Source organism: Lethenteron reissneri, chromosome 60, assembly GCF_015708825.2.
Source record: "Lethenteron reissneri isolate LAM-NWPU_2019-01 chromosome 60, ASM1570882v1, whole genome shotgun sequence".
Classification (NCBI taxonomy): domain Eukaryota; kingdom Metazoa; phylum Chordata; class Hyperoartia; order Petromyzontiformes; family Petromyzontidae; genus Lethenteron; species Lethenteron reissneri.
In genome coordinates, this window is record NC_083838.1 from 5,735,809 (window position 1) to 5,761,387 (window position 25,579).

General features: G+C 48.9%; 1 protein-coding gene across 2 annotated transcripts; it reads right to left on the minus strand.

Moving 5' to 3' along the window:
* Positions 1 to 5,404: 5,404 nt before the first annotated feature.
* LOC133357937 (transcription factor E2F4-like) lies at positions 5,405 to 25,134 on the minus strand. 2 transcript variants are annotated; one of them, XM_061576129.1, is made up of 10 exons: positions 24,998 to 25,134; positions 22,123 to 22,232; positions 21,180 to 21,341; positions 19,404 to 19,447; positions 16,863 to 16,927; positions 15,458 to 16,040; positions 13,829 to 13,945; positions 11,753 to 11,782; positions 10,975 to 11,019; positions 5,405 to 9,255 (listed from the first exon to the last, which is right to left on the minus strand). In XM_061576129.1, the coding sequence occupies exons 1-10, from the start codon at positions 25,130 to 25,132 to the stop codon at positions 9,140 to 9,142; spliced, it is 1,407 nt and encodes a 468-aa protein (XP_061432113.1). In that variant the 5' UTR covers positions 25,133 to 25,134; the 3' UTR covers positions 5,405 to 9,139. The 2 variants fall into 2 exon arrangements, with proteins under 2 accessions (XP_061432113.1, XP_061432114.1); XM_061576130.1 differs by lacking the exon at positions 13,829 to 13,945.
* Between the last annotated feature and the right edge of the window lie 445 nt (positions 25,135 to 25,579).

Sequence of the window (25,579 nt, forward strand, 5' to 3'; positions counted from 1 at the left end):
CGCTTGTTTGATTTGTGCTCTCACATCACACCACGACTAGTTCCTCGCGTCTTATTTTTTTGGTAATCGGGTAACGTTTAAAGCGATTTGTGTGCGTGCGTGGTGGGTGGGGGGAGGGGTGGGTGAGAGGGGGGGGGGTGAGGGTGGGTGAGTGAGAGGGGGGGTGGGGGGTGAGGGGAGGGTGAGGGGTGGGTGAGGGGTGGGTGAGTGGGTGGGTGAGGGGAGGGTGAGGGGTGGGTGAGGGTGAGTGAGGGGTGGGTGGGGGGTGGGTGAGTGTGGTGGGTGCGTGAGGGGTGGGTGAGGGTGTGGGGGTGAGCGTGTGGGGGTGAGGGGGGAGGGTGAGGGGAGGGTGAGGGGTGGGTGAGGTGAGGGGTGATGGGAGGGTGAGGGGTGGGTGAGGGGTGGGTGAGTGGGTGGGTGAGGGGAGGGTGAGGGGTGGGTGAGGGTGAGTGAGGGGTGGGTGGGGGGTGGGTGAGTGTGGTGGGTGCGTGAGGGGTGGGTGAGGGTGTGGGGGTGAGCGTGTGGGGGTGAGGGGGGAGGGTGAGGGGAGGGTGAGGGGTGGGTGAGGTGAGGGGTGATGGGAGGGTGAGGGGTGGGTGAGGGGAGGGTGGTGGGTGGGTGGGTGAGGGGAGGGTGGTGGGTGAGGGGAGAGGGGAGGTGGTAGGTGAGGTGTGGGTGAGTAAGGAGTGGGTGGGTGAGGTGAGTGGGTGGGTGAGGGGTGGGTGGGTGTGGGGAGGGGTGGGTAAGGAGTGGATGGGTGAGGGGTGAGGAGCGGGTGGGTGAGGGTGAGGGGAGTGGGTGAGGTGAGAGGGTGAGGCAAGGGTGAGGTGAGTTGGTGGATGCGGGGATGGTGAGGGGTGGGTGAGCAGTGGGTGGATGGTGGGTGAGGAGAACGTTTGTGTTTGACGTTGTTTCGACATTGGGTTTCGACGATGGTGAGATTGGTCGTTTTAAATTAGTTTAATAAATCGTTCGCGTTGCTGATTGTATTTGGTAGTTACGTTAGGTGTGGGAGGTGTAGAGTTGTAATTACCACTAATTATGCGCGCCCGCGACAATTAGTAACGGCAATTAAAATAGGCGTTAGGGGGCCGTCCATAAATGACGTCACGCGATTTTTGACGATTTTTGACCCCCCCCCCCCCCTCGTCACACGACGTCACACGACGTCACAAAGTCAGACCCCCCCCCTTCAAATATGACGTCACAATGCTCTGCCCCCCCCCCTTCAAATATGACGTCACAAAGTCAGACCCCCCCCTCAAATATGACGTCACAAAGTCAGACACCCCCTCAAATATGACGTCACAAAGCTCTGCCCCCCCACCCCCAAAACCATATTTCCATTTTGAAAAAAAACATGCTTCAAATCGCTTTAAACTATTGTCGTCGTAGTGCGTATTTAATGTGGCGCTGCACTCTGATGTTGTAGGAGAAAACATTTATTAAAAAGTCTATTTAATTAAGTAGAACGTGTCGTCTAAGTTTATTTAAAGTTGCGCATTTTGATGTGACGTCACATTTCTCACCGCCCCCCCCCCCTCGTCACACATCGTCACAAATGCCTGACCCCCCCCCCCCCAGGTGCGTGACGTCATTTATGGACGGCCCCTTATCGCGAATATGCCACCTTCGAATGTTACGGTTGGCTAAGTAGGGTGCCAAAGAAGTTCAACATCCATCGCCACTCGATCCCCGTACAGATGGAAACAGACGGCAATTCGTACAATTGTTGTGCTGCCATCTCCCGACGAAGCAGGGTTATGGCACCTCGACGCCAACGCGAAGGGAGTTTCACAACATCTGTGCGTGCGGTGATCCACTAACCCCTCGCTGCTGCTGCTGCCGCTGCCTCCACACTGGGATTTTTGTAATACGGTGGGGTTTAAATTTCGAATTAAAGCTTTCGCGACTGCAGGGATTCATCTCCTTGGTTCTTTCGGTAACGTCACGTAGAATGGAAATAATAAAATAATAAAAATAAAACATAATAAAATTAGAGAATTAAATAATTCTCTTATTTTATTATGTTTTATTTTTATTATTTTTTTATTTCCATTCTACGTGACTTTACCGAAAGAACCAAGAAGACGGTGGGGTTTTTCTGGATGATTTGCTGGTTTATCCAGGATGTTTCTTTTGCGCGTCGTCCCTTTAAGATGTTTCTCTGTTCATATTTTGTTTGTTGCGGTTGCACCCGACTCAAGAGCCGCATGGCTATCTCCATATATATAAATGGCAAAGTTGTGAATGTGTGTCTGTTCAAAATGTTTAGCGTACTTCCCGACATGCAACAAACTTGAAATTTGCCATGTGGGTACTTTCCAGACTGTACACCATGCACAAATTATTAAAATACACTTTTGTGGTTTTTTTTGGGGGGGGGGAGCTCAATAATGCATATTTTTTTGCACGGAAACTGAGTTGTGACGTCAAATCTGTCACGTGACCCGCGCACGTGGTAGCGTAACGCATTGTAGTATAGTGGGTAGCGCTACGCTGCGAACTCGGCGACCCGAGTTCGATTCCCGCTCACGGCCACAACCGGTGACGATTTGAACCGGTCCTGGGCCTCCCCTAGGTCGACTCAGCCTTAAACAAGTAACTGGTGCGGTGTGCGTGAACATCGCCACTGGGGAGACAAAGGTGGCCGGGCGTGGTGAATCCAAGTCCCGGGCGAAGCCGGGTAGTCAAGCTCGTACCTAATAAACGAAACTTGAAACTTGGATTACAGGCAGGCACCACTGCCCAGCAAACAGATGACATCGGACAGCTTGTGAGATTACACTCAGTGATCAACGCATATCGGGGAAAAGAAGCCAGCCGTACAAGGAGATTTTCTCTCACAAAAGTTACTAAGTGACAGCAGTTTTCCAAGCATCTCCGATTTATTGAATACAGGCATTACGTGACGAGATGTTTTTCAGTTTATTTCAGTTTCATTTATTGGGTATAACCCTGTGAGCCACGCGGCTCTTGACTCGGGTTCAACCGCAACAAAACATGAACAAGAAACATCTTAAAGTGACTACACGCAACAGAAAAATGTGATATTCTTAGGTTTTTTTACCGAAAAAACCTAAGAATATGAATCCTTGCAGTCACGAAAGCTTCAAATCTAGAAGAAAAATGTGATTTTCCTCGCCTGGTATGCAGGTCAGGGGTTAAATTCCGACCCCGACGCCCGATTATGTATAGTTTGCATGTTCTCCCCGTGGTCGCGTGGATTTTTCTCCGGGTCTTCCCGTATTTTTCCTCCACACTGATAAACATGCCTTTCGGGCATATGGTCGCTATAAATGTCCCCACGAGAAGCCAATAAGTTGGGCCATCATTTGTGGCCAGGTCGCTTTCGTAAAAAAGTGATATAGCTCAGTGGGCCTTAGTTTTTGTTTTTAAACAGACGCTGCTCCTCCACGCAGCAGCATCGAGGCCCCGATGCAGTTCAGAATCAGAATCTTTGATACATATGTAGTAACTAACTCGGAGATGATTAGACTTGGAGGCACTTCTTTATTAACGAGCCCCATATTTTGCCACTGGTAAAAGAGATCTCAGTGTAAATGCTTACCCCGAGCTCTCAATACTCTGATATTGCACTGTTTGAGTTGTACGCCTTCTGGTGTCATCTGGTCCAACACCAATGGGGACTAGGCTCTAAAGAAAGCCGTCTCGGGTGTGGACCAATCAACTTCAAGGACAGTGCATATTATTATCATTATCAGAGTTGCATCTTTTTGTTTGCTTTTTTGACTACTTGTGTTGTGGTTATTGCAAACATGATGCCTTGAATAAAGGTGTCAGTTTTGTACCAGTTTAAAAGGGTAAAAACCTACTACTATATTTTGCCACTGGTAAAAGAGATCTCATAGTGAGCACCATCGGGATTAACACACTTAATAATCAGTCCGTCTATTATCGGCGACGCTCCTCAGCCAGGACAGCTGGTAGGCTGTCTGACTCGCGGCGTCCCGAGATGGTAGAGACGAAGATGACGACAAGAATATTGAAGACGACGAGAATGGCGACGATGGACTTCAACAACACGACGAGGATCCCCACTCCAACGACAGTCCCGTTGAGCCCCCACAGGGGCCCCTAGTATACTGTCAGCGTGGCCTCACTCCGCCCCCGACCCCTTTCTGGAACCAACCAGCGGGTTCCTGGTGTGCCCCTTCTGTGACCTTTCCCCGAGATCCCCCTCTCGTGTATAGCCCTCGGCAAGGTAAGGTAAAAGATGAACGGTAAACAAAAACAAGACTACCTTTACCCTACCTTTTACCTTACCACAATACAATCGCTCTACTCTCCCTTTTACCCTTTTGCAGGTAAGGTAAAAAGCAACGAGCCTACCTTTATCCTACCTTTTACCCTTATCCCATACAAATTATCCGATTACCTTACCTTGCCGAGGCCAACGTCGGGACTGCCGCACGCCGCAGATCCCCTTTTCTGCCAGCAGCCAGCGCTATGCCACTACACATATATACTGGAGGAATCCGGTGAGCTATTAAGCTCTTTTTTTCACAGATGTCCGGGGTGGGGGTCAGAAAGTTACAAACGAAGATGTCTGTTGGAGCAATGCAATTGAGCAATTGAAACACAACAGTGTGTTTGTGCATATTACAGAGCATTTGTTGAAGGACCGAGATCAAAATGTTGACAGGCAAGCCCAGGGATGATAAGAGCACTCGGAAAACGAACACTTTATTACAATTACAGACGTAAAGGTGTAAGGGTGTTCGATGAAGTTCGTATTACCTGCTACCTGGATAAGACACGCGGACACAGACGATAGGAAATTGAAACGCTGAAAAGTGTGCAAAGAAGCATGGAGAAACAGAGAGAGGAACAAAGTCGATACACTCAGATGTAAAAAAACATTAACAATGGAATGTGTACGCGTTGAGGGACTCTGCTGGAGCTTGCCATGTAGTAGTAGGGTCTCACCGGCGTTCCCATTCCTGAGCAAGTGTGCTCATGACCAGCCCCGGTTTGACAGCGGAGGTCTCACTTCATATCAGTCGAGTGGCGCTATCGTTCATTTGGCTGCGCGACGCTGTGCGGAAGCTGCCTGGCCTCGTCGCTCCACACGAAGCTCTGGATCGTCTCCGCCATCATCACACCCTGGTCTCTATGACTGTAAAATATGGGTACCCTTTACGGAAACATCAGCGCGCGCTGGCTTGAAAAAACATTCAGACTGACCCGCCTACAATCCATCCTGACTGGATTGTGCGAACTCACAAGATATGTGAAAGATCTGATTGGCGTGCTCTTCTGGGAGGCGAAGTGAGGTTGACTGGTTGGGTCACATTACTTATACTTTCTAATGTATACAGATTGAAAAAAATGTTCTCACGTGAAACCCTCCACGCATTCTTGGCACAACTCTAAGTAACGGTCACGTGCCCACTAACGAACAGACTGCAGGCAAAATTAATCAAAGTAAGCTTTATTACTGACTTTACAAACAAACCCCCTTGAGCCACACATACATTGTGTACAATATAGCATCCACAGACATGACACGCCTTGGTCTGTCGGCTGATGGTGAAGCCATGCACCAATAAGGTCATCGTCAGGGGCTCCAGACCGGGCTACATCTTCATCATCTCTTCGTGCCCGACTCTGGATAAACTTACGACTGTGGTGACCGCACACGACATGATTACACCACACATGACATTACACTACACACGACATGCGTGTGCGCGCGCGCTCGCCAGGTGTGTTCCATGGCACCTTCCAGCATCAGTTGGATCCTCTGCCGTGAAAGCTCTCTCCACATTGCCTCCACCTCCCCACCATGATTACTGGGAGAGTGGGGATGTAACGATTCATCAAAACGGCAATTGAACCTTATGGCGGGACCCCAGGGTCCTGAATAAACGGAACTCAAAATCGCAATAACTTTATTGCCATGTCGTCCAAGCGCAGCTAGGACGAATGCGCAGAAGAAACAAAACTTTGAAACGTTGATTAGCGCATCGTGTAGAGCTCGTCGAGAGGAATAGATTGCCGTATCGTTCGCCTTCAACAGACATAAAATGACGTCGCAACGCAGTTTATGTGAGAGCCGGGGGCTTATGGGACCTCGGGGTCCCGCAATAAGGTTCAATTCAAAGCGCACACAGCACGTACGAAGCTGAAAACATCGATTCTTAGGCGATTAGATTCACTTGGCCGAGCGGCAGGACATTCCGTCACTTGTTTCTGAGGTTCACACGGTTCGAATCCAGAGGCCGCCCCGATTAATAATGCAGCATGAACCACAATAAAAATATATACTACCGCCGGCTCTGCTTCGCCGACAGTGGGACATTTAAAAAAAAATATCACACGTTTGAAAATTAAAATTAAGGTTTACAATATAAATATCAATCGTCGGCCGCAAATGCGAAACATCTTGGGAGGAGCCTCCAGATTAGGAGTTTTGGGACTCGGCGATGCTTTCCTGAGTAAACGACCGTGATCATAATAAAATGCGTCGCGAGCTTAGAGAATCGATGGTTCAAGGTATCGTTACACCCCCTAATCGCCGCTACCGTCTTCAATGTGACCAGGTGCGATGGTCCACCCATAGGCAGTGCCACTAGTTAAGTAAATTTCCTTTAACCAGGTAAGAACTCTGTAGAGATCAGGGAGAAGCTCAATTGCAAGAGCTGGGGGGCAGGGGGAACGATGCCCCCCCCCCCCCCCTTTGCAATTGGTAACCAACAGACTTGAACCCTCCCCACTAAAAATGCAAATGCTCACGGGGTAAGTGAGCGGCCTGCGCAGCAGTCAAAATAAAACGTATTAACGCAATACCTACGTTGCACCGAGAATGCAATATACGTACTCGAGATGACTTTTACACTCCACACCGGAGCATCCCAAACTGGTGTTGAACCTAGCATTTCTCGGAGAGGCGGTAACCACCTGAGGGCAGCACTCGCCGCAGGGAAGAACATGCAATTCCCGTCACAACGTTGGATTTTTTAAATTAAAATATTTTTGTTTGCTATAATTATTACTCGATAAACATTAGCGAGTATCAATTACAACATTTGAAGTTGTTGTAACTTTAAGGAGCAATGCTGCACAATTTGGGCATTCGAATTTGCATCCTTTGCTACAGTGATCCGTGCCACTCGGCTACGACGCCTCACAAAAAAACTGGCTTTTAATACCCCTGGGGAAATAAATGCCGTAACCTTAGCTCCCCCCCCACGCCCCCATAACAGTGGCAGCCTCCGACCACTTAAAAAAAAAAGTGGCACCGCCAATTGGTCATCCACCACCTGATCCTCGCCGGCCCACACAAGAGCGGGCGGGTGACAGCGGCAGGTCTGGCCAGTGCCGTAGGCCACTCGACAAGTCTCACGAGCCAACCTTGGCACCCCCGTGTGGCCAGGGTCAGTACATTCCTTGCTCTGTGAAATCTAAAGGCAGCGGCAGGGGCGGTGGTTGGTCGGTCAGCGCCACACGTGGCGGTCATCAGGGTGTGGCACGAGCAGCGACGGCCTCGCTCTTCCCAATAAGTGTCCGGAGCCACGTCCCGTGCTTCGCCGCAAGGCCTCTTCTTTTACGAGAAGAAGACTCGGAGCAGCTTCGTGACCGTCCTGCAGGGTTCTCATCTCCCACGGCCAAAAAGCTGCCCCCCCCCACCGTCCCCTCACCACCGTGCGGTGGGGCACACGGCCAAAGCGACGCTCCGATTACAATGATAAAACCGCAGCAGTGACAACACACGCACACACACACAGGGACACTGCGGCCCTCGCCATTTGTTATAAACACACAACACAGACACACATACGCGCGCTGCTTATTTTAAAGTAGAAAAATATGCCTTTACTGTTACCGTATTAATATACAAAATGGGACCGTCTACGCGGGGTGCGGTCCCGAGCTAATTACGAGAGTCTGGTATAAAACAATGCGAGAGGGACAGTCAACACACACGGGCAGGCCTGAATATACACACACGGGCAGGCCTGAATATACACACATGGGCAGAAGAGTGAATATACACGCATGGGCAGAACAGTAAACACACACACCCGGGCAGGCTTGAATATACACACATGGGCAACTGCCATTCACCACCAAGTAGTGGTGACATCACCACGGTGCCTGTGCCAGGCTAGGTGACATTTGGGGCTGCCTGGCGGAAGGTCATGGGACACACCTAGGTGTCATGAGTTGACTGACTCAGATGAATAGCAGATGCATCACGTGTGCCCCCTACTCTGCCAACAAGGGAAAGACGGTGAGCACACACACACACGGGCAGGGCAGTGAATATACAAGCGGGCAGGAGAGTGAACACACACACACACACGCATGGGCAGGACAGTGAACATACAGGCCATGGCCAGGACAGTGAATGTACCAAAAGGCAGGACAGAGAACAAAAGACACATGGGCAGGACACTGAACATTCCAACGGGTCGGAGAGGCATCTGGCACCATCTCGTTAAACTAAAAAGAACCACTCGTCATTGCTATGAAATCATTAGGTGAAGGTCTAAAAACAGTTAAGTGCTTAAAATTAAGCGGCTGTGGCCAGGCCTTGGGCCGCAGCTCGTTACGGGCAGTGCAGCTCAAGAGAAGGGAGTTTTAGGCTTGCTCCGACTCGGGTGTAGTGTGGAGGGGGGGGGGTTGTTGTGGGTGGAGGGGGTGGGTGAATGCGAGGGTAGGCGCGTAACAAGGTGATCGCTTCCATGATCGGAGTCGTCTCTGTTGTACACTCACGCCACGCGGGGGCGTCGAGTTGAAAGTGAGCAGATCGTACATTCAGACACAGTACAAACGAGATGGCAGAAGTGACGGGTGCAATACAAGTGACAGACAATAAAAATGAGGTTGACGGGAGACATTGAGGGAGACAATAACAAATGAGGCGAGACGGTACAAAGACTAAAAAATTATCGATTCTTCAATCCAATCGCGGCCCCCCACCCCACCGAATCACGACAACACGTCGAATGGCTATCGTCACCCGTGCCGATGACGAATCGTCACCCGCGCCAACGTGAGGGCGAGCCGATGGTTGGGAATGAATGTGGGCAGAGGGCCCCGTGATCAGGAGGTGAGAGGACAAGTGGCAGACGAGCGAGCGAGCGAGCGAGCGGGCGAGCGGGGGACGACCTCACAGGTCGAGCAGCGGGATGTCGAAGAGGTCGCACAGGCCTTCGCTCTCGTCCAGGTTGAAGTAATAGTCCTGGTCGCCAGGCGGCGGGGAGAGCCGCAGCAGTGGGGAGAAGGCTGCAACGCAGAGGATGCAGTTTAACGCGGCGCAGTCGGCTTTCGCGACCAATATCATCCACAGTAAAGGATTTTGCGTAAGAGCGCGGTAAATATAAATGCGTGGTTCACCCACCACCACCCGACACGGCCAAAGTGTCAAGGTTTGTCACGTAAACAAAACGTGCCAATTAGTTACTAGTATAGTGTATAGTGTAGTGTATAGTTTAGTGTATAGTGTAGTGTACAGTAGTGTAGTTTATATTAGTGTGTAGTGTAGTGTATAGTGTAGTGTACAGTCGTGTAGTGTATATTAGTGTGTAGTGTATAGTAGTGTAGTGTATAGTAGTGTAGTGTCGAGTGTAGTGTAGAGTGTAGTGTAGAGTGTAGTGTAGAGTGTAGTGTAGAGTGCAGTGTATAATAGTGTAGTGTATAGTGTAGTGTATAGTAGTGTATATTGTAGTGTATAGTGGAGTGTATAGTGTAGTGTATAGTGTAGTGTATAGTGTAGTGTAGAGTGTAGTGTATAGTGTAGTGTAGAGTGTAGTGTATAGTGTAGTGTATAGTGGAGTGTATAGTGGAGTGTATAGCAATGTCCTGTATAGTCGTGTAGTATGTAGTGTAGAGTGTAGTGTATAATGTAGAGTATAGTGTTGTGTATAGTAGTGTATAGTGTAGTGTATAGTGTAGTGTATAGCAGTGTCGTGTATAGTCGTCTAGTATGTAGTGTAGACTGTAGTGTAGAGTGGAGTGTAGAGTGGAGTGTAGTGTAGAGAATAGTGTAGAGTGTAGTGTAGAGTGTAGTGTATAGTGTAGTGTATAGTGTAGTGTATAGTAGTGTATAGTGTCGTGTATAGTCGTGTAGTATGTAGTGTAGTATGTAGTGTAGAGTGTCAGCACGCCGGTGTGTTGCAGACTAAATGCACAACATTTACAATTCGATTAGTTCGACGTTCAGCTGCCAATTACAGCCAGCTTCATCCGGCGATTTTACAGAATTGTGAACAAGTCTTCCTGTCTCGGTCTTCAACAGAGTCAAGGTGATGCCATTACTGTGAGCCTATCAGGTGTGAAGACCAGAGGGGGGGACTAAATATACTCAGATAAATTACAATTGGTTATGTCAATCTGAGAATATGCAGTACACCAATTACCAGTTGGTTTATTCACAGTTAACCAACATACGTGGAATGGTTTAAAGCTTTCGTGACTGCAGGGATTCATCTTCTTGGTTCTTTACGTGACTTTACCGAAAGAACCAAGAAGATACGTGGAATGCTTTTTGGTGACGATGCACACACGCGCGCGCGCAGGCCCTTGTGTGCCCCCCCCCCCCCCCCCCCCCCCCCCGGCGTCTCTCGCAGTCTATCCGACACTGGTGGTTCCCAAATTCCAGTCCGGAAAGACTCGCTCTTTCAGGAGCGGTCTTGCCAAGTTTTCGCGGGAGAAGGCGACGTTGCCCGGTGTAAACCCAAATGAGTATTTTGCAGTGCCATTTATCGGCATTGGGTGAATATCAATTCCCACCTCCGTCTCCCCCCCAATGTTGGATCTCACACACTGCAGCAGATGCCGATTTAAGCCAGAGCCAACCGAGGGGAGGCCCAGGACTGGTTCAGATATTCGTCACCAACTTTGGCCGCGAGCGGGGAAACGAACTCGGGTTGCCGAGTTCATAGCAGAGTGCGCTAACCACTGCGCCACCGCTCCCCACCGGACCACGCACGATCGGACACTTACTGTCTACAGACATCAGCTCCTTCAGTAGCTCCGAGTCCACGACGTCTGCGGAGCAGAGGGGAGGCACGAATCGGTGAAAATTTCCCGTCGGCAATTGGCCAGCGAGCACCCACAATATCAACGATGACAACGAACGACTATGATTTGACTTTGCCGAGCCGCCCTCCTTTATGCTGCGGCGTCTTAGGGCACTTTACGCGTGATGAGCGACTTTCATTGCATCTCAACTCAACACATTGCAAAGGGCACCCCCCCCCCCAGCGGCAGCTGTCCCTGTGGGTACAAGGCAACTCAACACGAGAAAGTGGTCTTGCCAAGTTTCAGGCATTAGTCTACCAGTAGAGGAAGGATGAGGGGCGCAATCATTGCTAGGTGTCATCCCAATCGAGTTATTTGCAGGTAATTTGTCTAAATTTGGCAAATTTGGACCGTGACGCCACCACACAATGGCTTACAAGTTTTATGATGACGTCATGGGCTCTCTAACGTCCACTGTGAAGCAGCCGGCGCGGAGTGTTTTACGGTAAAGACACACCGCAGTATTGACCAGGGCAGCCTCTGCAACGAGCGGCAAACGCGCCACACGCCGGGCCCACATCTCAAACCTAGCGCTAAAGCGGTGCCAAACTAGACCGTCTGATCCGTGCCGGAAAGGCTCAGCTAAGGCCGTTAAAGGCATCGCCTTGGACGTGTGTGTGGGGTAGATCGTGAGCGTGTGCGGGGTACGTAGCGAGCGTGTGCGGGGTACGTAGCGAGCGTGTGCGGGGTGTGCTCGTACCTTTCGCAAACTCAAACATGTCCTCGAACCCTGCAGGGCGGAAAAGGCATTGAAGAGGTTAGGCGTTTGGCCATCACTGCACTTTTAAACAGGCCGATACTCTTCCTAGACAGCCCTGTATCTTAGGCCATCACACTACACCTCATCGGCAAAGTTAACACTTTACAGCATTTACACATTTAATCGTCGCCATCGTCAGCCACAATCAACCCACTGTTGGATGAAGGCCTCCCCCAAAGTCGTCGCGACCTCTCGCAGCGCCGCGATGCAACGGTTCAACCATCAAGCTCCTGCACACGAGCGGATTTTCATTGCTCCATCTCTCCGTTGGACGCCCTCTCGGGTGCGATCCCTCCTTTGGCTGCCACCAAAACATTTAGTCTTGACTACCGGCCATCGTCTCTACTCCTAGCGACGGGTCCTGTACAAGCCCACTACATTTTCGTAACGGTCAATATGGTGTCTGTGACGTGCCACTGTTCTCAAATCTATAGGTTCCTATTTGTCTCCAAGTGTAATTTCAAGCATGCAACCTTCCATGCTTCTCTGTGTAACTTTCAGTTTTTGCTCTGCCCGATTCGTCAATGTCCTTATTTCACTCATTACAAGTACTGTCAAGAAACTTGCTTGAAGGAATGAATGAGCGCACGTATGAGGCGCTGCAGTGGCGAGATGTTAACGACCTCGCCTGGTATGCAGGAGTTCATGGGTTCGATCCTGACCCTGAAGCCTGTATATATGGAGTTTGTATGTCTCTCTCCCTGTGGTCAAGTGCATTTTTCTCCTGGTCCTCTATTTTCCCCCTTCCCATTTATAATCCACAGCACGCGTTTAGGAGTATTTGGCTACCGCTATAAATGTCCACGTGATAATAAGCCACTTCGCCGAGCTATCATCTGCGGCCAATTCGCTTCTGAAAGAGCTATATTAGCTCAGTGGGCCTTACCTTGTAAACTTAAAATAGTTTTGTAATTTATAGTTTTTGGACGCACGTTAAAGAAAAGCTTCTCCCGAACCCCCCTCCCCAACCCCAGAACGGCTTTTGCCAACCGTCGAGCCTGACCACTTCCCTTGCTGGCGCTTGGCCAGACCGCGTCTCCTGTCCACCAGCAACGGACAAACCACCAGAGAGGGCTCAGCCACTTGGCCGTTCATAAAGATGCACGGAGCACCTACGCCCAGCCCTTGGAGGAGCAGCAGCAGTGGCAGCAGTGGCAGCGCAAGCTGCGAGTGTGACCCGCCATCAATCAATGGTGACTCACACTCGCAGTTCGTCGAACGGTGCTCGTGAGGACCATGCACAGCCAGAGGTCGCAAACGGGTTTTGATTCCTTACCCGTACCCGGCCGCACCAGGGTCGCAAACGGGTAGCCGTACCCAGCCGTACCCGTACCCGTACCTGGCCGGGTACGGGTAGGGTACGGGTATCGGGTACCTGATTGCGACCTCTGGGATGAAGCCATGTTGCAGGCGCGGGTGGGTTGATTTTAGGAACTTGAATTGTGAGAAGAGACAAGACGTTGGGAAATGAGTGACAAACGGTTACTCACCAGTGACTCACGGCCTACCCGTAACCCAGCCGCACCAGGGTCGCAAACGGGTACCCTTACCCGGCCGGGTACAGGTAGCCGGGTATCGGGTAGGGTACGGGTATCGGGTACCCGGTTGCGACCTCGTGCACAGCCCTTTCCTACAATCCCACCGCTGAACGAGGGCCTCACCCGTGCAGTGCGGGTCCGTTATGGTGATTTAACCGCACTTGAAATTATCCACCTCCGAAAATCCCACCACAAGTTACTCATTTGGGATGATGCACACAGCAGCAATCATTGCCCACCTACCAGCAGACGCACGCCCCCCAGTCACTCTTACACAAACAAAATAAACGTGAAACTACCGACGACACACACACACCACACACAGCGATAGAATTGGTAGAGGTACCAATTGGCTCTGTGGCAATTGTTGCTAATGTGCAGCGCGCACATTATCTACACAACAAGAGCAGGGACCCTCAGAAGCGGCGTGACACACGAAGAGCACGAGGCGGGCGGGCGGGCCTGCGTTTCTTTGTACCTTGGGAGCCCTCTGGTTTAATGGGCTGGAATGTGTGAGGTGGGGGTGCGTCGAGAGGGCCCCCCGCCGCCTGTGGCACTGCCACCGGCATAGAGCTCGCGCCTGGCACCCCGCCGTCTGTCCAGCGCAGACACAACAAAGAGACAAAGATCCTAGATTTGAAGCTTTCGTGACTGCAAGGATTCATATTCGTAGGTTTTTTCGGTAAAGTCACGTAGGTAAACAGACGACGAGACAAGAAGTCACAGCTTCTCGAGACGCTGGCCCTTCCTAAAGAGATGCCGAGATAACAAGGTAATACCCATCGCTTTCACACAAGGACTGTTTTCTTGGAATTTCTCTTACTTGATACAGCTGTCGTGCTGTGACGGTTCCACCTGAAGACGGAAGCTTGTGTTGCCTCCGAAACGTCGTGATTTTTCTTTTATTTTACTTTTATTAATTGTAAATTTTTTACCTACGTGACTTTACCGAAAAAACCTAAGAACATGAGACAAAGATCTCCACGTAGCCTTGAGCAGATGGTTGGGGCAAGTGCTGCGAGAGAGCATCCTACGAAAGCCGACATCACGCCGGCCACCTATGTCCCTCCCCAATGCCGATGTTCACACAATGCACCGGTTACTCATTAAAGGCCGTGTCGATTTAAGGGAGCGCACATGACCAGTTTAGCATTTCATCAGCGACGTTGGCTCTGAGTGGGAAACGAACCCGCATCATTGGGTTCGTAGCAGCGTGCGCTAACCACCGTGCCGCCGCTCCCCAACAAGCACGCACCGGTCACGGCAATTTCCTCTCTACGGTGTCACCAACTCATCCCACAGATGGAGTCAGAGCTCATGGGTCATACGTAGCTCAGTTCCAATACCAATAAAGGTCAATTCCCGCATGCGGTCGGGTGCTCGGATTTCTTTCTCCTTGAACCTCTATTTTGTGCCTCTTCTCAACTCACATCTACTGTCCGTTCTGTGGCCAAATGGAACGCCCTTCCTTCCAATATTATGAAGCCACTGCAGACATGCACTTTTAAATCTAGATTGAAAACTCATTTCTGTAGAACTGCTCTTTGTGTTTTAGTTTGTCGTCCTTCCCCCGCATCTCCGATTGGCACGGTTGGCTACGTACGGTGCGAGAGAAGTTCAACATACGTACGCACTACTCTGATCATCCATGACCACTGACGAGTTAAATTTCGATTTAAAGCTTTCGTGACTGCAGGGATTCATCTTCTTGGTTCTTTCGGTAAAGTCACGTAGAAGGGAAATAATAAAATAATAAAAATACAACATATATATATACGCTCCAAGCCTGGGGTGTTTCATTCAGACGCTGTCTTCCCGACAGACCTGTTCTTCACCTGAGGACGGCTGCTTGCATTGTGGCCGAAACATCGTGAGAATTCTTTTATTATGTTTTATTTTTATTATTTTATTATTTCCCTTCTACGTGACTTTACCGAAAGAACCAAGAACACTGACGAGTTATTGATGACCCCTGCTCAGCCTCTAATTTCGTCATCCCCCTCCCTTTCCCCCAAGCGCTTCGCATACAAGTTTCCTTGTTTGCCAGTATGCGAGTATGGAGGGCGTGAAAAGTTGTGAGCGAGCGTGCAGGTGACATTGCGCACACCTGAGCCCAGGTCCAGTTTGGCGGCGGCGCATCCGCTCGGCTCTGCCGCCGCGGCTACGGCCCCCGCTGGGCCCCGGTCCCCCGAGCGCAGCCCTTCCCTCCGCCCCGGGCTCCCACGCCGCCACTCCGAGCCGCTCTTCCTCCGCCCTCCTCTCTCTTTCTCCTCCTCCTTCCCCTCCCTGCCGTTCTTTCCGCCTTTGCCGCCGCCCTCGTCCGCCTCCCCGGCAGACGGCGCAGTCGGCGTTGTCGGCAGCCGTGGCCTTGCGTCGTCGACGCCGCCGCCGTCGTCGCCGGCGTTCGTCGCACCGGACGGGACAGCGCTCGTCGCGATGGACAGCGCGGCATCTTCCGCGTGGCTCGTGGCGGCGCAGCGTGCCTGCAGGGCCGCCGCGAACGCGCCGTCGGTGGTCGGAGTGGCGGCGCGTGCCGGTGCCTCCCCCGCCGGCGGGGAGCAAGGCGGAGGCGGCACGGGGACCACGACGGGCGAGGAGCTGCCGCCGCTGTCCTTGTTCACCAGCAGGACGTTGATGGGGCCCGACTGGCTGCGCAGGTGGATCTGGAACTTGGATTGGCCTCCGGAGACCTGAGCACAGGAACGTAGGTGCGTACACACCCGCACAAATATACACACGCATGCATACACGCAGAAGCAATTCATAATTTTTAACACAAAGCAAGGTCAACGAGAGGGTTTTTAGGTTAGATCGCGTAAATATTAATGTGTCGTTAAACCCGCCACCACCCGACACAGCTAATTAATAAGGTTTGTCGTGTAAACAAAACATGACAATTAGTTACCAACTCGGCAAACCGGTGTGTTCGGGAGTAAACCCACAATATTTACAATTCGAGTATGACGTTTCGCCGGTAATTACAACCAGTCTCACCAGGCGACAGCCAAAAATTGTGGAGAAATCCGCCTGTTTCGGTTTTAAATACAGGGGTAAATGTGATGTTGTCACTGAGTTAATCAGGGGTGAATGCAGTCATATAAATTACAATGGATATCTATGATTAGTTGGCTTATTCATAGTTTTCGATTTAAAGCTTTCGTGACTGCAGGGATTCATCTTCTTGGTTCTTTCGGTAAAGTCACGTAGAAGAAAAATGATAAAATAATAAAAATAAAACATTATTTTATTATGTTTTATTTTTATTTTATTGTTTTATTTTTATTATTTTATCATTTTCCTTCTACGTGACTTTACCGAAAGAACCAAGAAGATTACTCATAGTTATTCAGCATATAAAATATCCATTGTGTATAAATTAGCATTTTTTGGCCTAAAAATGCGTCTCAAATATTGGCCTCTGTCGTTTTTCGTATCAGCCAACACCGCACTCATCTCAATGCGGCACTTAAAAACTATGACAGGAAAAAATATCTTTTTGAACAGGCACCTACATTGTCCGGGAAGGGCACCTCAAGCTCCGTTCCCACCGGGGCCTTGATGACGAGCAGTGTGTCCGCTGCAGGAGAAACATGTGCATCAGGGCGGTAGCACTCAATTAACCATGGCTCACCAGACTGCAACCACCAGGGGTGGGACAACGTCATTGTTATGCAAGTCCAAGTCGAGTCTGAAGTCATCAAATTCATGACTCGAGTCTGACTCGAGTCCAAGTCACATGACTCGAGTCCACACCTCAGAGGTGGGACAAAGTCATTGTTATGCAAGTCCAAGTCGAGTCTGAAGTCATCAAATTCATGACTCGAGTCTGACTCGAGTCCAAGTCACATGACTCGAGTCCACACCTCTGGCAACCACACACGCATCAATCGCTCGGCACACATCGATCCGGCAATTCTTATTTTACACGTATCCCGGGCTCGCTATGCAAGCGTCAAATCGCGTGCACGAGTAACAATTATCGAGTATTCACGCAAATGTCATCGAAATGGTTAAAGAAGAAAAGGCTTTTCCCCTTCCGGCAAAATCACAGGTGTTAAGATGTTAAAACACCAAATAGACACCTGTTACAAGGCATCAAGTCTGTATTAATCACACATACTTGTGGTAAAACATACAAACACAGTAAAACCTTGGATTGCGAGTAACTTGGTCTGCGAGTGTTTTGCAAGCCGAGCAAATTTTTTAAATAAATATTAATTTGATAAACGAGCGAGGACTTGCAATACGAGTAGTACGTGTATACGCTTTGTCTGCCGAGCGTCACGTGATCACAACTGATACACGAGTGCTTTGGATTACAAACACGTTTCCGAAACGATTTATGCTCGCCAGCCAAGGTTTTACTGTATGCAAATTTATATGCACTCTTCTTAAAATTGATTGGCCTACACCAAAGACAGCCTCCTGTATACTGGCAGGAGAAGTCCCGAAGATAAAACTGCTTAATCCGAGTCATCCAAATGTTACGTTAAGGGCAGCTGAGTGAATGAAACTACAAATCGTCAATCCCCAGATGGAGGAGAGGGTGGGATGGGAGTATTTGTAATTGAATGGTCACATGCCTACCAATTACCCAGCCTGCACCAGCGCTCTGCAATCAGGGTGCAGCACCCGGAAGTGATGTCTAGCCCTAAGCATCGTGCATACAGCAAGGCACGCTTAAAGTTGATGTTGTTTAACCGGGTGAAAACTCAAGTGAGACCAGGCTGAGTCTCATTTGCAAGAGTCACAATGGTCACGAAAATTATAAAAGAAAAACAAGTACATCTTCTTGGTTCTTTCGGTAAAGTCACATAGAAGGGAAATAATAAAATAATAAAAATAAAACATGATAAAATAATTCTCACGACGTTTCGGCCACAACGCAAGCAGCCGTCCTCAGGTGAAGAACAGGTCTGTCGGAAAGACAGCGTCTGAGGACGGCTGCATGCGTTGTGGCCGAAACGTCGTGATAATTATTTGATGTTTTATTTTTATTATTTTATTATTTACCTTCTACGTGACTTTACCGAAAGAACCAAGAAGATGAATCCCTGCAGTCACGAAAGCTTTAAATCGAAAAAGTACAGCAATGAAGCGAATATAAATCGGAAAAAAACGTTTATTTTACCAGGTAACGACCATTGAACTATAAAGCTCTTTTTCAGAAGCGACCTGGCCACAAATGATACCTCAACCAAGTGGCTTATCACGTGGACATTTATGGCAACCAAATACTCTAAATGCATGTTTCTAAATGTGGAGAGAAAAACCGGAGGACATGGAGAAAAATCCACTCGACCATGGGGAGAACATGCAAACGCCAAATATATAGGAGTCAGGGTAGGGATTGAACCCACGACCTCCTGTATACCAGGCGAGGTAGTTAACATGTCGCCACCCAAAATCAACTGTCACATGAGAAATCTAAAATAGTGCATAAACGTAAAGCAACGTTTAGTCATAAATTCCCTGTTTGCGCAAGTCGGCTCGGGCAGATTAAGTTTAGGCCACAGCACAATTATACTTCGGTTACAGACATATCAAACGGAAATAGGGTTACTTGTACTAATATGTACTAACACAGGGATGGTTAGTTTAACACGTAGACTTTCGCGACCAATATTATAGACAGGGGTGATCCATATTAACTTTCTTGTGAGGCCACTTGGCAATTTTAATGCTAAAATTCTTGTCGTTTAGCCTCCACTTTTGAATTCCATTTCTGAATTTGCTGCCTGAAGCTCAGAAAAGTTCCAGCGTAACATCGTGCGTGGATATTAAACATAATCGTGAGCAGTCTTTATCAATAAAAAATTTAGCGATGCATTGGCACGTGAAAATAATACCCGCGTAAAATAACCAAAGTCTTCTTGGTTCTTTCGGTAAAGTCACGTAGACTTTACCGAAAGAACCAAGAAGATGAATCCCTGCAGTCACGAAAGCTTTAAATCGAAAAATAACCAAAGCTTTCACGTTAAACGCGCTTCAGGATATATGCACGTGTGCGCAACACACTCGCACACCACATATCAACAGAGTAACCAACTCACCACGGAAGCAGCGGCACAGGTCCTCGTAGGGCAGGTACGCCAGCGTGCAGGCCGTTAAGGAGCAGCTTGCGACAAGACAGCGCCGAACCCGTCCCAAACCCTCGGCTACCAATACCGCTTAACGTCAACCGCGTCGATTCCCACGCGAGACTTGTGCCGGGTGGGGCCCGCTTTCTGGGTCCAACAGAGTCTTTCACCCATCTCCACGGTAACATGCACCGAGGGTGGTTCATCTTTAAAAGAGGCGCTGTACAACTGTAATACGTGTGCCTGATGGCAAGGAGCCTGGGTTTGATTCCCGAGTCAGACAGCCTTTCTACGTGGAGTTTGTACGTTCCCCCCCCCCTCATCTGTATGAGTTTTCTCCAAATTCTGTGGATTCCTCCCATAGATACAAAAACATACCATGTAACCGCAATTGCTCAAACATCCCAATGCAAAGACAAATTGCTTGTAAATTACTCAATTGGGGGTTACAGGTGGCGACATCACCCCCAACTTGTAAGAAACTAATGAAAATATTGGCAGGACCCTCCTGAAAAAGGGTCTTGTGAGGCTTTCCTGGGCAAACAAGCGGAATCATAATAAGCAGCCGTCACATGCTCTCATGTCCTTATCGACAACTTCTCGCAGTCTAATCCTCTTACTCCTTCCCCTCTTCCACCTTCCCCTAAACATTCACTGTCTGAGCTTTCATCCTCTTGGTTCTTTCGGTAAAGTCACGTAGAAGGGAAGTAATAAAATAATAAAAATAAAACACAATAAAATAATTCTCACGACGTTTCGGCCACAGCGCAAGCAGCCGTCACCTGAGGACGGCTGCTTGCGTTGTGGCCGAAACGTCGTGAGAATTATTTTATTATGTTTTATTTTTATTATTTTATTACTTCCCTTCTACGTGACTTTACCAAAAGAACCAAGAAGATGAATCCCTGCAGTCACGAAAGCTTTAAATGTCTGAGCTTTCCATTATTCAATGGTATTTTTCCAACCTTCCGGCTGCACGTTCAAACCAGCTTCGGCCTATTCTCTCAACTTCTCGTTGATCGCCGCTACCTTCAATCGGCATCTCACCTCCTTGTTTCTCAATGAAGGCTGTCAGCCAATTATACAGAACCCTAAGAATCCTGAATGTGTCTCTTTCTGGCTATGCGAGTCTTGTGCAACAGCACTGAAGCCTAAGAATCCTGATGGTACCTTCGTTTGCCATTCTGTCCATTGTAGCATTTATTGCGGTGTGCGCACATACAGTGACTGCAAATGCACGCATACTAATATTAATAACGTATATATCTGGGGCACCACGGTGGCGAGATGTTAACTACCTCGGCTGGTATACAGGAGGTCGTGGGTTCGATCCTGAAACCTGCTGTACATTTGGAGTTTGGATGTTCTCCCCATGGTTGCGTGGATCTTCCTCCTGGTCCTTCCAGTTTTTCCTTCCACATTTAGGGTATTTGGCAGCTATAAATGTCCACGTGATATAATGTGTGGCCAGGTCGCTTCTGAAAAACAGCTATATAACTCAGTGGGCCTTACCTGGTAAAATAAGAAATAGTTTAGTTATCTAATAAAAAAAAAAATATGAAGACAAACTAAAGTGAAACACAAAATATCTGACGGATGTTTTGCAGACGTCAACATCCCCCATGCCGATGCACCTTCTAAATATTGACCAACGGAGACACACTTGGCTCGTCCGCCAAAATGACAAAGTTTGGACACGTGCTTCCAGGCGGGGCGTGGCTGTAGGTGCGAGCGGGGCTGGGAGGATATGCGGCGTTGCCGGCATCCTCGGTGACGTTGCGGATGCTCTGCTGGACCCACGACCGCTGCGTCTCCAGTTCCTGCTCGCGGCGTTCCAGCTCCAGCATCTCGGCCTTGAGGCACACGAGGCGCTCCGACACCTCGCGCGTGTTGCAGCCTGGACCCAGTCCCCTGGCACGTCGCAAGCAGAGAACAAGTAAACCCGTAAAAACAACGTTTTTCAATATAAATGCTTTATACGCGTGGCATCGGGGCGGCTAGAGTCCTCTCGTCCTCTGGCAGCATTAAACAATTGGTAATTAAATATTTTAAAAAATTTCCCTAAACAGTGTAAAAATTCTGAAAATTGTTTTCACGAAAATGCATTGTCACGCACAACGAGTCTGTGTGCAAAATGTCAGCTCGATTGGATCACGGGAAGTGGGTTAAAAAACGACCTAAAGATTTGCACGGTCCTAAGCAAGCAAGCGAACTTAATATAAAGGATTTAAAAAGATCCCCATGTAGCCTATATAGACTGTTAAGGAATGTGCAACTAGCAAGCACCTGTTATTATTAGTACAATCATAATTTTTCGATTTAAAGCTTTCGTGACTGCAGGGATTCATCTTCTTGGTTCTTTCGGTAAAGTCACGTGCAATCATAATGTCGTAGGTATCAAGGCCAACACAGTGCGTGAGAGGGTGATGCGCCCAGCACCAGGCCCTGCTTCGTTTGTCTCCCCAGTGCTGCTGTTTACGCAATGCACCAGGTACTCCGTTAAGATTTAAGGCCTCGTCAAGCTAGGCAAGGCCCATACCCTATTTACATATTTGACACAATTGCTTGCCAAGGGTGAGAATCCATGACAGAAATAATGGAGCAACGAGTCAGCTTGTGTGCAGGAGCTAGCAGGATTGTTAACACTGAAAGACCATGAGATGCCGATGACGGAGGAGAGGACCTTACTTACTTCCACTGGATGCTGTTTTTGGACTTCTTCTCAATGAGGCCGATTCCCTCCAGCACATTGGTAATGTCGTATATCCGTCTCTTCTGCCGCACAGCCAACGTGTCTGCAGCCTGGACTCCCCACACACACACACACATCGTCCACTTAACCCTTTACACCGCACGAATATATATGCTGTTAGTAAGCGCCTATTTAGGCCGGAGGGGAAATTATAGGATGGCATACCAGTTCTGTTGTCTTCCATGTGCTGATATCTGAAAGAAATGAGCGCTACCACAATCTGGCAATGAGTGAATATCTTCAATTAAAATGTATAACGTGTGGTACGAACCCTTTGTCAATCCAACGCGAGATCAAGGCCTCTCGCCACGCCGTGTTAGTCATGAGAATCGTTTTACCATACATCACCACACTAGTCAGTGCGGGTTGGAAAATGGGGACCGGACTGGTTCTGATATGGCTCGCCCCCCCTGATGTTAGCCGTGGATCACAATCGAACGCAGGTCACCGGGTTCAGTGTCGTGCGGTAAGCACTACGCCACCACCGCTCCACTCCCAATTCCTCGATTACGATGGTGAAAAAAACCTCCCTGCGTGACCTTTTCCTCTCTGGCACTCTGCCACCCAGCCCAGCGGCGCTTGCTGTTGGCAAACAGACTCGGTCATTTACAGGCGCTACATAACAAGCATCAGCAAGCAACGACACTGGCCGCGGTTTCCGTACGCCTTATCACGCTCACACCACTTTCAACATGCAGCTCAGGACATAGCGGTGGCACTTGGAAGACCGAACACATGTAGCGCGACACGAGTGTGGCCACATCGCGACAAATCTCAATGGGCTGCAACAGTTGAAGACTACAGAGACTATCCATTGACTTGCCCCCATCTCTCCCCTGTCAAAACTCACTCCAGTACCTGCACCTACTCGCCTATGTCTTTCTCATCATCTCAATATACTGCCCTACCTTGTTTTATTCTACCAGCTAAGGCTCACTGAGCTATGTAGCTCTTTTTTCAGAAGCAAACTGGCCTAAAAATAATAGCTCAACGAAGTGGCTTATCACGTGGAAATAATATATAGCAGCCCAAAACTCTGAACGCATGTCAATTCTAAATGTGGAGGGGAAAACCAGAGGGCCCGGAGAAAAATCCATGCAATCACTGGGGAGAGAGACACGCAAACTCCAAATATACAGGCGTCCGGGTCGGGATCAAACCCTAAGAACTCCTTCCTGTATCTGGTAAACTACACGCGATCTCCTTCCTACCTTTTATCTCTCTTAGCTCTCTACTCCCCTAAACTCTCTGGTCTAATAACAAAGGCCCTATACTGAAGCCCCCACAGTCAACCTTCGCTCAGTGGGAGATCACTCATTCTCTACTGCTGCACTCATCTTCTTGGTTCTTTCGGTAAAGTCACGTAGAAGGGAAGTAATAAAATAATAAAAATAAAACATAATAAAATAATTATCACGACGTTTCGGCCACAACGCAAGTAGCCGTCCTCAGGTGAAACCAGGTCTGTCGAGGCGACAGCGTCTGAATGAAACAGCACACGTGCTTGGTTTCACCTGAGGACGGCTACTTGCGTTGTGGCCGAAACGTCGTGAGAATTATTTTATTATGTTTTATTTTTTATTATTTTATTACTTCCCTTCTACGTGACTTTACCGAAAGAACCAAGAAGATGAATCCCTGCAGTCACGAAAGCTTTAAATCGAAATTTATACTGCTGCACTATTCTATGGAACTCCCATCCCTAAGTGGTCAGTGCTGTCAAAACTCCCTGCTCTCGATCACATCTGCCTTGGACTGTCTTTCTTTAAAAAAAAACCCATAAATGAGCACTCTTTCTGCACTGCGTCTCGAAAAACTTTCACATATGTTATTTACATTTGCATATAATTGTACTGCTGCATATGTATGCACCATCAATTCTACAAGGTGTATAATGTGGGAATGAATAACACCGGTGAGCTGGCTTCATACATCATCGTAATGGACTTCTGTAGCCAAGATGAAAACAAAAGTACGTACCCTTGTGCCAAACCCCTGAAAACCTCAACAATGTTCCCAAGCCCTGAACCCCACACAAAACGTGCAACGACGACGTCTCTTAACAAGTCAACCCAAACCCCAAAACGAACGTCCTCTCTGTTCCTCGGACAATCTTGGCCTAGCGATTACAAGAACACAAAAGGTTGTGTGCATCAGGAGGAGTCACCACCGTTGCCAATTCCTTTATTTAATCGACAAATCCAAAGTGCGATGATGGAGCAATGGGGAGGAGGAGGGGTGGGGAGAGCTCATTGCCATGGCGACTCACGAACTCAACAGCAAGCCAGGGGCTCACAGACACGAAGTCTTATCTGCGGGTTCAAATGCGTTCTCGCCGACAAGATATTGCTCAAGAGGACCCCGTACAAGGGATTATACCCCCACCCCCCCTCAGCCCGCATCCTCCGTAAAGGGGTCGTATCAGTAGCCTCCCCTTGACAGAAGCCTGTCGTTGATTCAGCTGCCCTCGTTATGAGATGCGGATAAAGGCTCCTCCTGTTGGGGGCTTCCCCTGATTATTCGTTCACGGGGTCTATCGTAAAGAGGGTCCCGTCAAATGGGTCTCTGACAACGGTGACAACGGGTCTCGTCAGAGCGATTAAGTTCCATCAGCTTCAGCTCCATCGCGCCCCCCCCCCCCGACCCCCTCTGTGGGATCCGGCCAGGCTGCACGGCTCGCCTCGTCCCCCCGCGGGGAATCTAGGAAAGACCGTAGGCTCCGCGGGCCTTCCCAAACAACACTGCCCGAGTTCGCGCCGCGCTACGCCTGCGAGCGAGTGACAGGGGGCCCAGGTGACGGGCGAGCGACACGCACCACTTTCAGGTCGAGCACGCCGTCCTTGGCCTCCTGCAGCAGCGACACGAACTTGGCGGTGAGGAGCCCCAGGCTCTTCTCGTGTCGGCTCGGCGTGCCCGAAACCCCCGGCCCGTCCGCCATGCCGCCCCGCATTCACGCCGCGCTCACTGCGCATGCGCGGCGCTCTCATATCATTTTATTTGCTAGTACGGATAGGCACGCGAGGTGGTGGGGGTGGTGGTTGGTGGATGTCTGTCTGTGTGTGTGTAGATTTGAAGCTTTTGTGACTGCAAGGATTCATACGCTTAGGTTTTTTCGGTAAAGTCACGTAGGTAAAAATAATAGTAAAATAAGAATACATGAAAATTAATAAATTAAATCACAATAAAATAATAATAAATGAAAATAATTAAATTAAATCACAATAAAATAAAAATAAATGAAAATAACTAAATTAAATCACAATAAAAAAAGAATAAATGAAAATAACTAAATTAAATCACAATTTTGTTCTTTTCATTTATTATTATTTTATAATTATTATTCTTACCTACGTGACTTTACCGACAAAACCTAAGAGTATGTGTGTGTGTGTTGGAG